The following is a 14488-nucleotide window of genomic DNA, read 5'->3' on the forward strand; positions in this document are numbered from 1 at the left end:
ATTTATGTGTAACTTTAATTGTGATGTGTAACTTTATTGAAGATTGAATGCTGTAAAAATATAAAAGACGAAGAATGTCATCCGAGGGCGAATGACAGTCAGGAATGACCGAATGTAGGGATGATTTTTAAACGAGCCGAGATAGAGTGTGTGGTATGCATGGGAGAGACCGGATGCGTGTTGTTATGGTCACTTGTTGGAGAACAGGCCCGAAGACACATGTACAATAAATAGTCTGACACTTAATCTGTGCGTTTCGCTTGGAATCCTTCACATCCGGATCCTATATTATATATGTCAAAATAATACTCGTATATTTTATAATCAATAAGTAAAAAGGACTTTTATTTCTGTATTGAATATGTGATGACCCTGTTTCTATTCCGAGCGTGTAGAATGTAGTAGTGTACGCGTATACGTATGGAAAACAGTACGTGTATTATTTTCTGACACTAATTGTAAGAAAAGACACTTAGTTCTATTACTATAACATTCTCTGGACTGCACTGACGAATTCGCGGTTATGCGTGCTTTAGTGGAGGTATGTAACATTCAGTGTTCTGCATTTATTGGTACAAAATCAATTAGAACTCAATTTTGATTACATTTTCAATGCATAATATTCGATGTTTTTATAGAAATCGGTACAATTTTTTTTAATTAAATGACGCTTTTGTATGCCGAGCGAAATTATCTAATGTCTATTCCAAAGCATATGCATTCCTATGTAGTAATATGTCCATACATATTTCAATCATATATGTATATACAGAGACGTCATTTAGGGAGGCATGGTGGGGCACTCGCTCCCCCTAAATTTAGGAATAGTTTGAATTTAGAAAATAGTATGCATTTAATGATAAATAAAATTTAAAATTTAAATGGATCTATGAATGTTACTTTTGGGTAGCTTAGTGGCTAATAAAAAAATCGCTGCAATAAGCTACTGTTTGAATGGTATGCCTCGGGTAAAATTCTTAAATTGTTCGTCCCGTGGAGCGAATTGTTAGAAAGGTCCGCCTTACTTTATTTTATCTCAGAAACGGATATGTTACCAGTGGAGTAGTCGGGCCATGTCGCTGTTCTAGTACTTATTTTTGAGCCAGGTCGCCACCCTGGCACTTTGATTGCTATAAATATTGTTTTTCGAGAACAATTAAAAAATATTTTGACTAAAATTTCACATAAAATTTTGTATTCCAAATATTGTGAGCAGACCCTCGTTCTAACACTCGAATACCAAAATCGAATAGTAATCTGAGCACATTCAAAACTTCAATGACGTTTAATGAAATTTATTGGCTTTTTTATATAAAACCACCCAAAACTTCGAAAGAAAACATTATTTGAACTATTGACCATACGCACTTGAGGATAGATAAAATGAGGTAACTCAGCTTAAATGAATAGTCATATCTAAATTCACATGTTAAAATTTGGTAGTTTATATGTAGATGGTTTTAGCATTGCTAAAAGCAAATATTGCTGTTGACACAATAATACACAAAATACATCATAATTTCAACAAGTAAGAATATTTGTTAATTATTATTTGATTTTTTTGGACTACCAATATGAGATACAACTTTTTTTTCAGTAAGGATAAAAGAGGGGGGGAAGGCCGCCGTAAAAATTAAAAACCGACCTGTTTCTTTTTTATTTAGCACTACACCACTGTATGTAACGTATATTTTTCCGAAAGTTCGTATTTATTGTTTTATTGTTTTCAAGAAAGGTTTTAAATTGATATTTTACTGAATCGGGTCAATCCGAACTGATTTTATCTCTCGTATTTTTATTTGTGGACGTCCAATCTCTCATAAAATCTTTATGTGTGACGAGTTCGGTCTAAAAAAGTTTTAGTTATTTAATAAAATCGCGTTCTGACCAAAACCTTATCAACTCCAAGTTAGTACATAAAGAATATAAATAGAATACATTTTCAGCTTGATACGTTCAGGGGTGTGGAAAAAACCGTGTGGTCACAACATTTTTGCCTTTTCTAAAAGGAAAAAATCCCACTTCCGGTTAATTATATTTAATGATTCATATTTATTTTCATCACAGTGATACTTGGATTATACTTGAATTTTGTCATATATTTAAAGAGTACACATATTTAAAAGGTCGAAAAAAATAGTGTGAATGAGTTAAAATCACAAAACTTCATCTACAATACAGTCGGTAGAAATTAAGTTAATTGATAGTTTTTTAGTGATACAGTTTGATTGTCGATTTTTGATGACGATGTGAAGATTTTTTATTTGAAACATAATTCAATTTGACCAATTTTTGCCTGCCCCTCCCCCCCCAAGGAAAAGCTGAAATGACGTCCCTGTATATATAATATCGCTATTCTGTCTGTATGTCTGTGTATCTGAGATAACGCTCGCCGTACTATAATAATCCATTCAATTCAACATATGTACATACATACATATGTACGAATATAATTACGAAATAAAAAAAAACTTTGGCTTGTCGTAGATATCGTACCTGCAAATAGCCAATAATTCGCAGATATAGTACCTGCCACAACCTTATTTATATGTAGGTAGGTAGGTAGTTTTTACCATTGTTTTTTCATATTAAACAATTAAATATAAATATATAATTAAATATATTTAAAAGGTATTTGAAAAAAAATCGTACACAGGACCGACACATTTCTTTTTTATTTAAAAACTTAATATGTCAACCCCAATGCTATGATATTTAATCGGGTAAAACTAGTTTATCTATAGTTTTGACGGTTCGGTGATTATTACGCAAAAAGCGGAAGCAAGTCGAGTGACAGATGTTGTGATCGAGATTTTAGTGAGTTGCACGAGATCGCTTTTTGCGGAATAATCCGTTTACCAATTTTGACACATTTTGAAATATTTACGGTTTTTAGACTAATTTTGACATTTGTGTAATTAAAAGTTTCAAGAATTTTTTTTAGTTTCAGATCAAAACACAATCATGAATAAGTCTAAAGGTACGGTGAACACATTTTTTTTAAATTAATTTATAGAAGTCTTTTATTTAATCCTTTAACTATTTTTTCATTTTCTAAAATGGCCATTTTTTCTTTATTTAAATAGTAAATTATTAGCATTTCAAATAGTAAATTGAATATTGGGCAGCAGCACATGACCCACAGAAACATGAAACTATAATTTCACTGGGATTGATACCAAAATATTTACACAAAAATTGTATTGATTAAATTAATAAGACAGTTCTTTCTTGGAAACGGGTATTTGACACGGCCATAACCAGGGTTTATTTTTGAAACAGTATTTAAGATTTTTTTTGTTCCTAAAATTTCCGAGAAATTAGGGCTAGAGTATGCTTATAAATATTAGGGATATATTCTTCGGCACATTTAAAATAAATATTTATTCGGAGAATTCATACGACTAGAATATAAATTTTATATATACGTTATATTTATGAGTTTTTCAGAACAAATTATCATATATGTACATTTTGCAATTTTTTCGAAGAAAAATTACGTCTGCAGCGCCTTAATACGGTTTCCTTGATTATTCAATAAAATAAATAAATCGTGACATATCTTAAATAATTCTCATTGTTAGATCTTCGTATATTTCTGGAACTTAAAATTTACATAGGCAAGTTTTTGGAGCTAAAGTAATTACGGAACCACTCTTTACAAGGTTTTTTTTGTTTCAATAATTTTTTTATTTTATTTATTTTTTTCCTGGGTTTATTAAATATTAATTTTTGGCTTAAAATTCGACAAAATTTAAATTTTATAAAACATGACCCGGGCCCAGTTTATAAACATGGGCTGTTATCTCCTCTGATCAGGCCTGGTCGCTATTTGCACATACTAACCACTGAGCTATACTGCTGGCTAAATAAAAAAACCAACTTTTTTATCATTGACAATGAACACATTAACAATATCTAATTTGTCCTTTATTTTTTCAAAATGATATGGGCACTGTACCTATAGACGAAAATGATTATCATTTGGGTCGACGCATACTTAAAACGCTGAAGAAATACGAACATGATATACACCAGGTGATTGATTACTATGTATTATTATAAATATAACATTACAGCAATTATTGACAAAAATTTAAATAAATTGTACTCTTTACTAGTTTTTCAATATTTATATTGTAATGAAATGTAAGATGAATATTAAATGTGAATAAACACATTTCAATACTAGACAATATACGAAATTGATCATTTTGAATGATACATTGATCAATTGATATGAATTTAAGTTATAGTAGTGATGTTATTAACAGTAAATAACAATGAGTTAGAAAAGACATGCGGTCATAAATATATCCACATGACCACTTTTTTTTTGATGTATTAGATTGAGATTACAACAGGAGCGTCTGAAACAAATGGATCTATTAGAACGAGAACCATAAGAATGGCACAAGCCTTAAAAGCAAGGGGGATGAAAAAAGGTGACGTCATTATGATAAGTGCTGTCAACCATAATGACATCTGCATTCCATATATTGCTTCTTTGTATATTGGAACCATTCCTCTACCCTTGACAACTGATATGAAGCACTGTTAGTAATTTCAAATGGTTTGCTTTTGAGATCTGAAACTTGTATAGAATAGTAATGAAAAATAACTTTTAGTGGAAATCAAACATATTGTATCAATGGGTAAACCAAAAATGGTTTTTGCCGATCCTGTTATTGCACCGGCTATTCAAAAAGTCACGTCTGAAATGGAGAGGCAAATTGAAATTGTTATATTCGGAAATGAGGACATGGAAGGGTACACACAATTTTCCGAATTCGTTAAACCAACTGGAACAGAAGACAATTTTGAGTAAGACAAAACCTGACGAAAAATATTTTGTTTTTATAAATGACTATAAAATGTATTTTGGTTGAAAAACTAATTTAGATGCGACGATTTTGATCCAGCAAAGACGATTTGCGTACTGTCTTGTTCCAGTGGAACGACAGGATTGCCAAAATTAGTGGCACTATCCCACGTGTCTTTGTATTTATCCATCAGTGATCTGAATACATATTTTTTATCAGAAATAGAAAGAAAAAACGCAAGCTATCTCATTTTTTCATCTTTATATTGGATAAGTGGTGCAGGAGGCTTGTTAATGGCTTGTTTATTTGGTATAACACTTCTTCATTGTGTAAAACCGTTTTCACCAGAAATCTTTGAAGAAGCAACAAAAAAGTATAAGGTACATCTATATTTTTCATACTTACTATTGTAATTAAAAAAGACAGAAAAAACATATTAATATTAATTTTAGCCAACACTTACGGTAGTTAATCAGGTGACATTATCCAGTTTATTAAAATATGCTGAAACAAATGATGTTGATTTTACCAGTTTTCGTGTGATCGGCTATGGTGGAAGTGCGATTAATGCTGAGCTATTGGATGAGTTACAAGTAAGTTGATAATTGAAATGTAACATATAGGCACTGTGAAGTTTATATGATATTGTGTGAAAAAAATAACTGTTCAACTATATGAGCTATGAAATTAAGTAGGGAGGGGGGAATAGGGGGTACCTAGAGGCTGTGATATCTTGACCTATTTTGATTCTTGAGATTCGAGAATCTCATTTTCTCGGAATAATTTTCTTTTTTTTCTCGAGTATAATTTTTTTAATATACACATAATATAATATAACATACAAAAATCACAAAGAATATATTATATTAGGGATTACAATAGAACAAAAAGTAAAATTATATAAAAAAAATATATACAATAGTAATTAAAAAAAGTAAAAATAATAATATGTAACAAAGAATTTTATAAAATTCCTAGTGTTGCTACCCGGCTTTGCACGTTTTTTTGTAACCAAGAGTTACATACTGATCAAAAATAAAAATACTGGACACACCGGACAAATAATAAAACTACTGACCATCTATGCATATTAAAATATTGAATAAAAATTGATTAATATGTATCAAACAAATACATAAATAATTATTTAACAAAGATGTTTGATTAATTATAATTAATCAAACATCTTTGTTTTATGTGTGTTACAGTGGGGTCGTATTGTCAGTGAAAATATATTTCCACTGGCGTTTTAGTGAAATCATAACCGAATACTTTCCCACTAGTGACTAGTATATGCACATACATATACTAGTCACTAGTATATGTGCGACATGTGCACTAGTGTTCAAAATATATACATATGTAACATGTGCATATGTACATGTATGTATGATACCGAATAATAACTAGTCACCGGACCCAGAAGGTGCCGCGTATTGTTCAAAGGTTGTAAATGCATTGTTAAAGGTTTGTTGTAAATCCTTTTTTACAAAGGATTTACAACAATGGAACAATGGATAGCACTGTGACTATCCTACCTCTAATAATAACATAACGGACAAATAATGAAAATACTGACCTTCTGCATATATGTATGTATTAAAATACTGACCAAAATTGTTGAATATTAATGAAATAAACAAACAAATACACAAATAAATAAACATTTTCTTTTATATATATGATGATGATAACTAGAGGTCGGAATCTGAAGGGGCCGGAAACTTGCCGCCTATTGTTCCATTGTTGTAAATCCTTTGTAAAAAAGGTTCGGCAAACCTTTAACAATGCATTTACAATCTTTGAACAATAAACAGCCCCTTCAGATTCCGGGCTCTAATGATACCTATTCAGATTTTTAAAAAAATATTTTTAAAAAACACAGGCAATTAAGGATTTTTCAGATAAGGATGTTCTTCTTTTCGAGACAAAATTTCCGGATACCGAAAAATTCATTTTGGTGGACCGATTTCCACGAAAACCGTTCATTTTGTGTGGAAATTGGTCTTATTGTAGTTTGTTCGCTTTTTTTAAATCTTATCTGTCAATTTTCCCGTTGCTTCATATGTATATATTTATTTTTTTGATTATGCTCGAAAGTTATCATCAATTAATTGAGATGACTATGGAGTTACGCTTTGGAGGATGGATTGTTTCAGACTAAAAGTTAAACTGCCTTTTATAATGATATCTCCATCAGATTCATTATTATCACCAGTGGCGGCTCGTCCTAATGGGCTGCCGGGCTGCAGCCCCTCCTATAAAATTCTAAAATATATTAATAATACATTTAATATTTTATTTATTAATGATATTTTTTTTATTAGTTGGATGGACGAACTATTGGGGCCTTCGACAGAGTAAATATTACTTACAATATCACCCATATCCAAAAGGGTGATATTGTAAGTAATGTTGACCGTTTCGAAGACCCCACTAACTTATATGGTGACAGATGAATTAAAATGTTGTTGTACTGGCTGTAAAGTTTTACAGCGCCGCCCTGAACGCCACGCAGCCCGGAGTTGCGGAACGAGAAAGAGAAAGAGCTATTTGCAACTGCAGATAGCTCTTTCTCTTTCACTCACTCTGGCGTTTTGGGCTGGATAGTCGGCAGCCTTCGCCTGTTAAACGACATTCATCTGTCAGTTTGTGTAAGATTTCGCGCGCTTGATCTTACATTTGATTAGTTGAATCGCACGATCACAGCTTTATTCGTTTTCGTTACTCTTAATTGGTTGTGTACGATCCCTCATCAAAACTTCGGTGAGTCGTTTTCATTTTGATAACAGCAAACTTTTTTCAAATCTGTTTAACTTTTTCTCGTAATTTTTATTTAAATATATTAAGATTTTTTTTCTTTTAAAAATGGAAGAAAAAAGAATTCAGTAAAATATTTACAAAATTTGCACTTTTCGCGACTAGAACTTACCGAAAAAGTCGCTATAAAAGCATTAGGCTGCCTCACGCCCAATTTAATTATTTCACAGCCTGCAACTAGTAGATCTTTTAGTTACTCGCGAAAATTTAATCCAGACATTTATAAAACAGGAGTTATTGACTTCAAACATTTAAACGATAAAATTAAATAACACGAGGGAAGTGTCGAACACTTAAAAAATGTGTGTAATATCACGATTTTTGGATCGGCTAATATAAAAACCCATTTAAGCGAAGCTTGTCGGCGGGAAATAGATAAGCATAACGAAAACGTCAAAAAAATCGGGATGTTTTATTTAAAATTATTGATTAAATTTTGCGGTAAATTTGAAATGCCAATGAGGGGACACGATGAAACAGATAATTCAAAAAATACAGGAGTTTTTCGGGGGCTTCTAGAATATTCACAAAATTTCGACGATTCTTTAAAAAAACATTTTCAAACTTCTTCGGTTTTTAAAGGGACATCAAAAACTATTCAAAATGAACTTTTAGATTTTATTTTGAACGTGTGTAGGGAACAAATAAGTGCTGAAATAAAAAAAGCAACTTATCTAGCTGTTATGGCAGATGAAACAACCGATGTATCGATACATTGTCAACAGGTTAATGTTTTTCGTTACGAATTAGGGGGTAAAGTTTTTGAAAGGTTTTGGGGTTTTTTTTAATCCGGAAAATAAGAGCGCATGCATTACTGAACCATTAAAACTAGTTTTAAACGATGACAATGAAAAACTTTTTGCTCAAACTTATGACGGTGCCGCTGTAATGAGCGGAGAGAGGGGAGGTGTACAGAAAATTTTGAAACCAACTTATAAAAATGCACACTTCGTTCACTGTTATGCTCATCAACTTAATTTAGTTGTTGAGAAAGCCGGGTCGCGAAACCAGCAAGCGCGAATTTTTTTTAGCAATCTTACTGGAGTAGCAGCGTATTTTTCGTAATCTTCATCGCGTTTGGACGCTCCCCTTTAATGGGTGGTGAATTTTGCTAGTTTTTTTTTCAATAGTACTTAAATCCACATGTAAGTGGTCGTACGCCAAAAATTGTGCTTATTTTGTCCTGTTATGACATGATAGAACAATTATGGTGACATGTTTTAGACATCTTTTCAGTGCAGCCCCGCCACTAAAAATTATCACGAGCCGCCACTGATTATCACTATTTCAGTATTTTTCTCTGCTCTCATATATAGAAAAAGTCGTTACATCAAAATTAGCTTACAATTTCTTCAAAAATTTTCTGGGCCAAACACTAATAAAATTCTTGAAAAAAAATAAGGATTTTTATTTTAAAAAACCGATGTATCATATAATATAATGTGAACTTAATTTTTTCATATTTTTTTTATTTCGTGCATTATTTAAAATATACAAAAATAATGCTGGATGTTGTAAAAAATTGTATTTATTCTTGAAGTTCATATTTTTTATATTAATTACTGCTACTTACCATATGTTTGAATGAAACCATTATTATACTTCCTGACTTTCTTTTTTTTTTTTGTGAAATTGACAATTTTAGAAACGTGCAGTAAATGCGGTAATGTATGTACTTTATGGATGCACAGAAGTATTAAACATCGCTGAGAGTTTAACATCGAAAAAAGAATCATGTGGCAAAATTAATCCGATGATGCAATGGAAGGTAAACAATCAAAAATTTATAAATATGTATTATATAAATTCTTTATACTTTATACTACATACATACATATACACTTTCACAATAAAGAATTGCAATATCTGGTGAAACTACATATGTACATACATATATACATACATACATATATTATCACTGAATCAAATATGCAGTTATGTACATATGTAAATTCATATGTATTAAGCACCGTATAAATACCCTTATTTTTAAATACCAGTAATGAAATAGGAACAAATACCCACTTTGTTACGTATCAATATCGAGTCTGTTTGAATCCCATCGATTCAAAGGCTTCTGCAAATGCAATAAGATTTTGTTTTAATGCAGTTTCAATGTAGACCAGTGTTAGCCACGCGGGCTTTTTATGGACGTGGATCATGTTTCCACCATTATCCTATTGGACTATTTTTTATATATACATATATGCAGTGGATACGGGTTTTTAATTTGACTTGATATTTATTTTATTCTAATTTATTTTAATAAAATGAACTGTAATAAAATCAATCAGTAAAAATGTGAATATTTTCGTGCTAAATATTTTAGATAAGATCCGTCGTTTTCATTTTCTTTTCTCGACGAGGTTTATAACTACATTTTTGTATATAGACGTGCACTTATGTATATTTAGCGACATCAGTCCGTCCATTTGTAATAAACATTATTTCATGTTTTTAAATATTCGGCTCATTTGAGATTACAATTTTAAAGTAATCTCGAATTTGTTCAATCGTAGTTTTTGGGAGAAATTTCCTAAATTGTCACAAAATATTTCGAAATATTATCAGTGAGTATTCTAAATGATCAGTACGCTGTGATCAGTTGTCATATACCTAGTTATTAAACTAAATAATCACATAATAATATGAAACGGTCGATAATTAATTACAAAAATAAATACCGACCCTAACAACCTAGTCTTAAATTAATAGGGCCAACCCTAACCTAACCTAACCTAGTCCTTAAATAAATAAGTGTTGGCTAATTTAATGATCGTTTATTATATTCTACAGATCATTTAGAATAAGTTACTGATCACGTTTATAATTAATTAGTTATAAATTTCTCATTTTTTTACTGACCACTTTTGGAATTATTAAATGACCAAATAATTTGTTGCCAAACATTAAAATCTATGTACATCTACATACATTAAATTTCTGCAGTTTCACAATATATGGAAATATATTTTAATAAGAGTTTGAATTTCGGATTCAAAAAGGATCAATTATATTTCAGATTGTGGATGTGGAAACAGGAAAAGCATTGGGTCCAAATCAACCAGGTGAAATGCGTGTGAAAAGTCCAAATAGATTTACGGTAATATTTTTTTAATAAAACCAATATGCTCTGAATGTTTATTTTTTATTACTTTTTAATCGTTTCTTCAATATAATTTTATTTTAGGAATACTATAACTGTCCAGAGGCGACAGTTGCTGCTTATGACAAAGACGGTTGGTTCAAAACAGGTGATCTTATGTATTACGATGATGAAGGGTATTTTTATGTGGTTGATAGAATTAAAGAATTGATCAAGTATAGAAATTATCAGGTTAATCATGTTTAAAGCAATGATAATTTTAAATATGAATTTTTATATAATGAGGAGTTTGGTTGATTTTTTTTTATAGATCGGAACAATCGAATTGGAAAATGTAATCTGCAGTATTCTAGGAGTTATGGTAGCAGGAGTTGTTGGAGTTCCACATCCTGAAGATGGAGAGCATCCGATGGCCTTCGTGCAACTCGCTCAAGGAGCTGAAGTGTCAGCCCAACAAATTAAAGACTATGTTAAAAGCAAGTGAAAAATATAAACAAAATGTATTCTAATATGGACTCATTTGTAATTTGCTAAATTTTGATAAATTTCAGATAACATGTCAGATAGTAAACAGCTACGAGGAGGTGTAGTGTTTTTAGATAAAATACCAACTACATATTCTGGAAAGATTGACCGGAAATGTTTGAAGGCAATGAAAACCATGTATAGAGGTGAATAGGATATAAATCGTATAAAAAGAAAATTTGCTATCCAACAATTATATTAAATTATTTTAAATAAGAAATTTTATATTACGTGTAATATCTGTTTATTTTAATAAAGACAATTTATACACGTATTAACATATGCATTTATGTACATATATATTACATATATAATACACTCAAGCTATTTATTAATGTACAATTTTGCAAATTGAAAAGATTCGATTTACAAACACATACATATGTAATTCATAAATAAATAGCATATACTTTTTGTATAATTACTTATTTACTTGCAGCTTCTATTCATTAAAATGCATATATCATCATCATCATCATCATTTGCAGCCATTCGCCATCCACTGCTGGATGAAGGCCTCTCCAACACACGTCCACTCGTCTCTGTTTTGCGCAACACTCATCTATCTCTCCCCGCACATTTTGCTAATTTCGTTCACCCATCTTCCTTGCGGTCTTCCTTTTACCCTTTTGCATTCTCTCGGGTACGATTCAAGTACTTCTTTTGTCCACCTTTCATCCATCCTCCTAGCTACGTGACCCGCCCATTGCCATTTCAATCTCTTCACTCTATCCACTATGTCCACTACTCTTGTCATACTTCTTACCCACGTGTTCCGCTTTCTGTCTTTCCTCGTTATGCCAAGCATACAGTGTTCCATACTTCTTTTGAGTGCATTGGATTTTATGTAGCATCTTGGCGTTCAGTGTCCAAGTTTCACATCCATACGTCATCACTGGCAAAACGCATTGATCAAAGATCTTTTTCTTCAGGCAGAGTGGCATTTTTGATTTAAAAACAGCATTCATCCGTCCAAATGCACTCCATCCTAATTTCATACGTCTCTTTATCTCTTCATTTTTACTACCAGACATGTCAATTATTTGACCTAAATATAAATAATTATTTACTACTTCTACTGGTTTATCATCTAATGGGATGATATCAGGCATGCAAGTCTAAGTAGGTCTGGTTCACGTTTCAGGTTGATTGGAAACCAGCGGCATCACAAGGCAGGGGGTGACACCAAAAACAAAAAAAAAATATATATATATATATATATACAAATGTATCACCATATAATACTACTGATTAGATTAAATTTGATTAAAATATAGGTTTAAAATTGGTATTCTCCATGAGGTTTGGAGCGACTTTTCATCTACATAAATTTTCATGGCGATCGACTTGGTATTTATGTAGACTTAGAATCGTAGTATTTTAGTTGCTTTTTTACAAGCCTTATATCAGGTTGCTTTCGAAATTTTAGTTCTTAACATATAAAAATATTCTTTTTTAAAGTAAATATCTAAATAATTTTAAAATTTTCTTAATTTCACTTTGCAATTCAATCAACTGTTATTCAAAAGTTCCCAAATATATACATATGTATGTATGTACATTAGAAAAATCAGTACGATGGTTTTTAATAGTCTTTATTCCCATTAACCCTTTGAGTTAATGAGATCTTGCCATGCCAAGTAAATGCCAAGCCACAATCTAAAATACTCAGCAGCTATGGATCTCCATTGGGAAATTCTGCTATGGTTATGAATTCGAAATTCCGGTGTTAGCCAGTCTTAGTAAGTTATATATTTTTATACTCTTTTAATATTGGAAACATGAAATCTACATTTTTCATTTAAAAAAAACCCAATTGCGCCTCTGTTTATACCACATTGAAAATTACGTGCTTCTTCTTTTCTTTTATCGTTTTTTGGACGCCACTGTTGTTAATCACAATCTTAATGTGACAAGTTAATTTAGAATCTACACAATATTGTATGCACAGTTAATAATCTAATCATGTTATTATTAACTAATTACGGAAATAACCAAATTGAATGACGTTTGTAGGTGTTACAATGTTTCAGCACAAATCGTAATTTTATTATAAGGTAAATATAATAAGGAGATGTTGTATGTATGTACATATTTACAGATACAAAGTAAATACATACATACGATTTATGGTGCATGCATTAACATATGCATGTATGTATATATTATAATACACTCAAGCTATTTATTAATGTACAATTTATGCAAATTGCAAAAATTCGATATACAAAGATACATATGTATATAATTCATAAATAAATAGTTTATACTTTTCGAATAGTTACTTATTTACTTGCAGCTTCTATTCATTCAAATGCATACATATGTATGATAAAAATATAAAAATTTAATATACATTTCTAAGTTTTTTTTTATTTATTAAAATACAACATAAGTGAATATTAAAATATTGTTGCGTAGGGGTGGGTAAGGATTCAAATGATAGGCCAAAGTCTGGGGGTGTCACAAAAAAAAAAAACATTTGTATAACCATATAATACTACTGATTAGATTAAATTTGATTAAAATATAGATTTAAAATTGGTATTCTCCATGTTGAGGTTTGGAGCTACTTTTCATCTACATATATAAATTTTCATGGCAATTGACTTGGTATTTAGACTTAGAATCTTAGTATTTTAGTTGCCTTTTTACAAGCCGTATATCAGGTTGCTTTCGATTTTTTTTAGTTCTTAAGAGGGCTGGACAGCAGTGCCTTGTCCATACAAACGTACTATACTTCTCCCTTCCTCAATTATGGCACTAGAGAAATTATTTTTTAATATGCTATGGATATCCACCATTGGGGTGCATCTATGGTTTTATTTTTTAAATTAATTATTTTTTATAGGAGCTAGGAGCCGCCAAACATATATAAAATCGCCTCTTTTTTACACCCACGAAACGAGTCCAGCGTGCTTATTTAACGGTCGATTTTTAAAAAAATACGCCGATAGATGCACAGAAAGAATCTTTCTCATACCGATGATGAAATTTTTTTAAAAATTGGTCCAGTTTTGGAGGAGAAAATAGGAGAATACGAAACCTCGATTTTGTCAATTTAAAATACGTTTTATCTGGTCGAAGCGCAACTGTCGCATTCACTCAATATATATATTGATATATATTGTCGCATTCATTCAATATATACATACACTCAATATATATATCGAAGAAAGGAACGGTAACAAAATTAAGGTTTCGGGTGTACAGC

At 31.0% G+C, this 14488-nt stretch overlaps 1 protein-coding gene across 2 annotated transcripts; it reads left to right on the forward strand.

Annotated features, from left to right (window-relative positions):
* Positions 1-403: 403 nt before the first annotated feature.
* LOC143918970 (luciferin 4-monooxygenase-like) lies at positions 404-11692 on the forward strand. 2 transcript variants are annotated; one of them, XM_077441098.1, is made up of 12 exons: positions 404-541; positions 2945-2980; positions 3968-4038; positions 4349-4556; positions 4629-4824; positions 4903-5203; positions 5276-5416; positions 9289-9411; positions 10666-10746; positions 10834-10980; positions 11060-11225; positions 11301-11692. In XM_077441098.1, the coding sequence occupies exons 2-12, from the start codon at positions 2965-2967 to the stop codon at positions 11426-11428; spliced, it is 1578 nt and encodes a 525-aa protein (XP_077297224.1). In that variant the 5' UTR covers positions 404-541; positions 2945-2964; the 3' UTR covers positions 11429-11692. The 2 variants fall into 2 exon arrangements, with proteins under 2 accessions (XP_077297224.1, XP_077297225.1); XM_077441099.1 differs by lacking the exons at positions 2945-2980; positions 3968-4038 and having other exon boundaries at positions 481-541; positions 11301-11550.
* Positions 11693-14488: the final 2796 nt, after the last annotated feature.

Source organism: Arctopsyche grandis, chromosome 11 (genome assembly GCF_051622035.1).
Source record: "Arctopsyche grandis isolate Sample6627 chromosome 11, ASM5162203v2, whole genome shotgun sequence".
NCBI classification, from domain to species: Eukaryota; Metazoa; Arthropoda; class Insecta; order Trichoptera; family Hydropsychidae; genus Arctopsyche; species Arctopsyche grandis.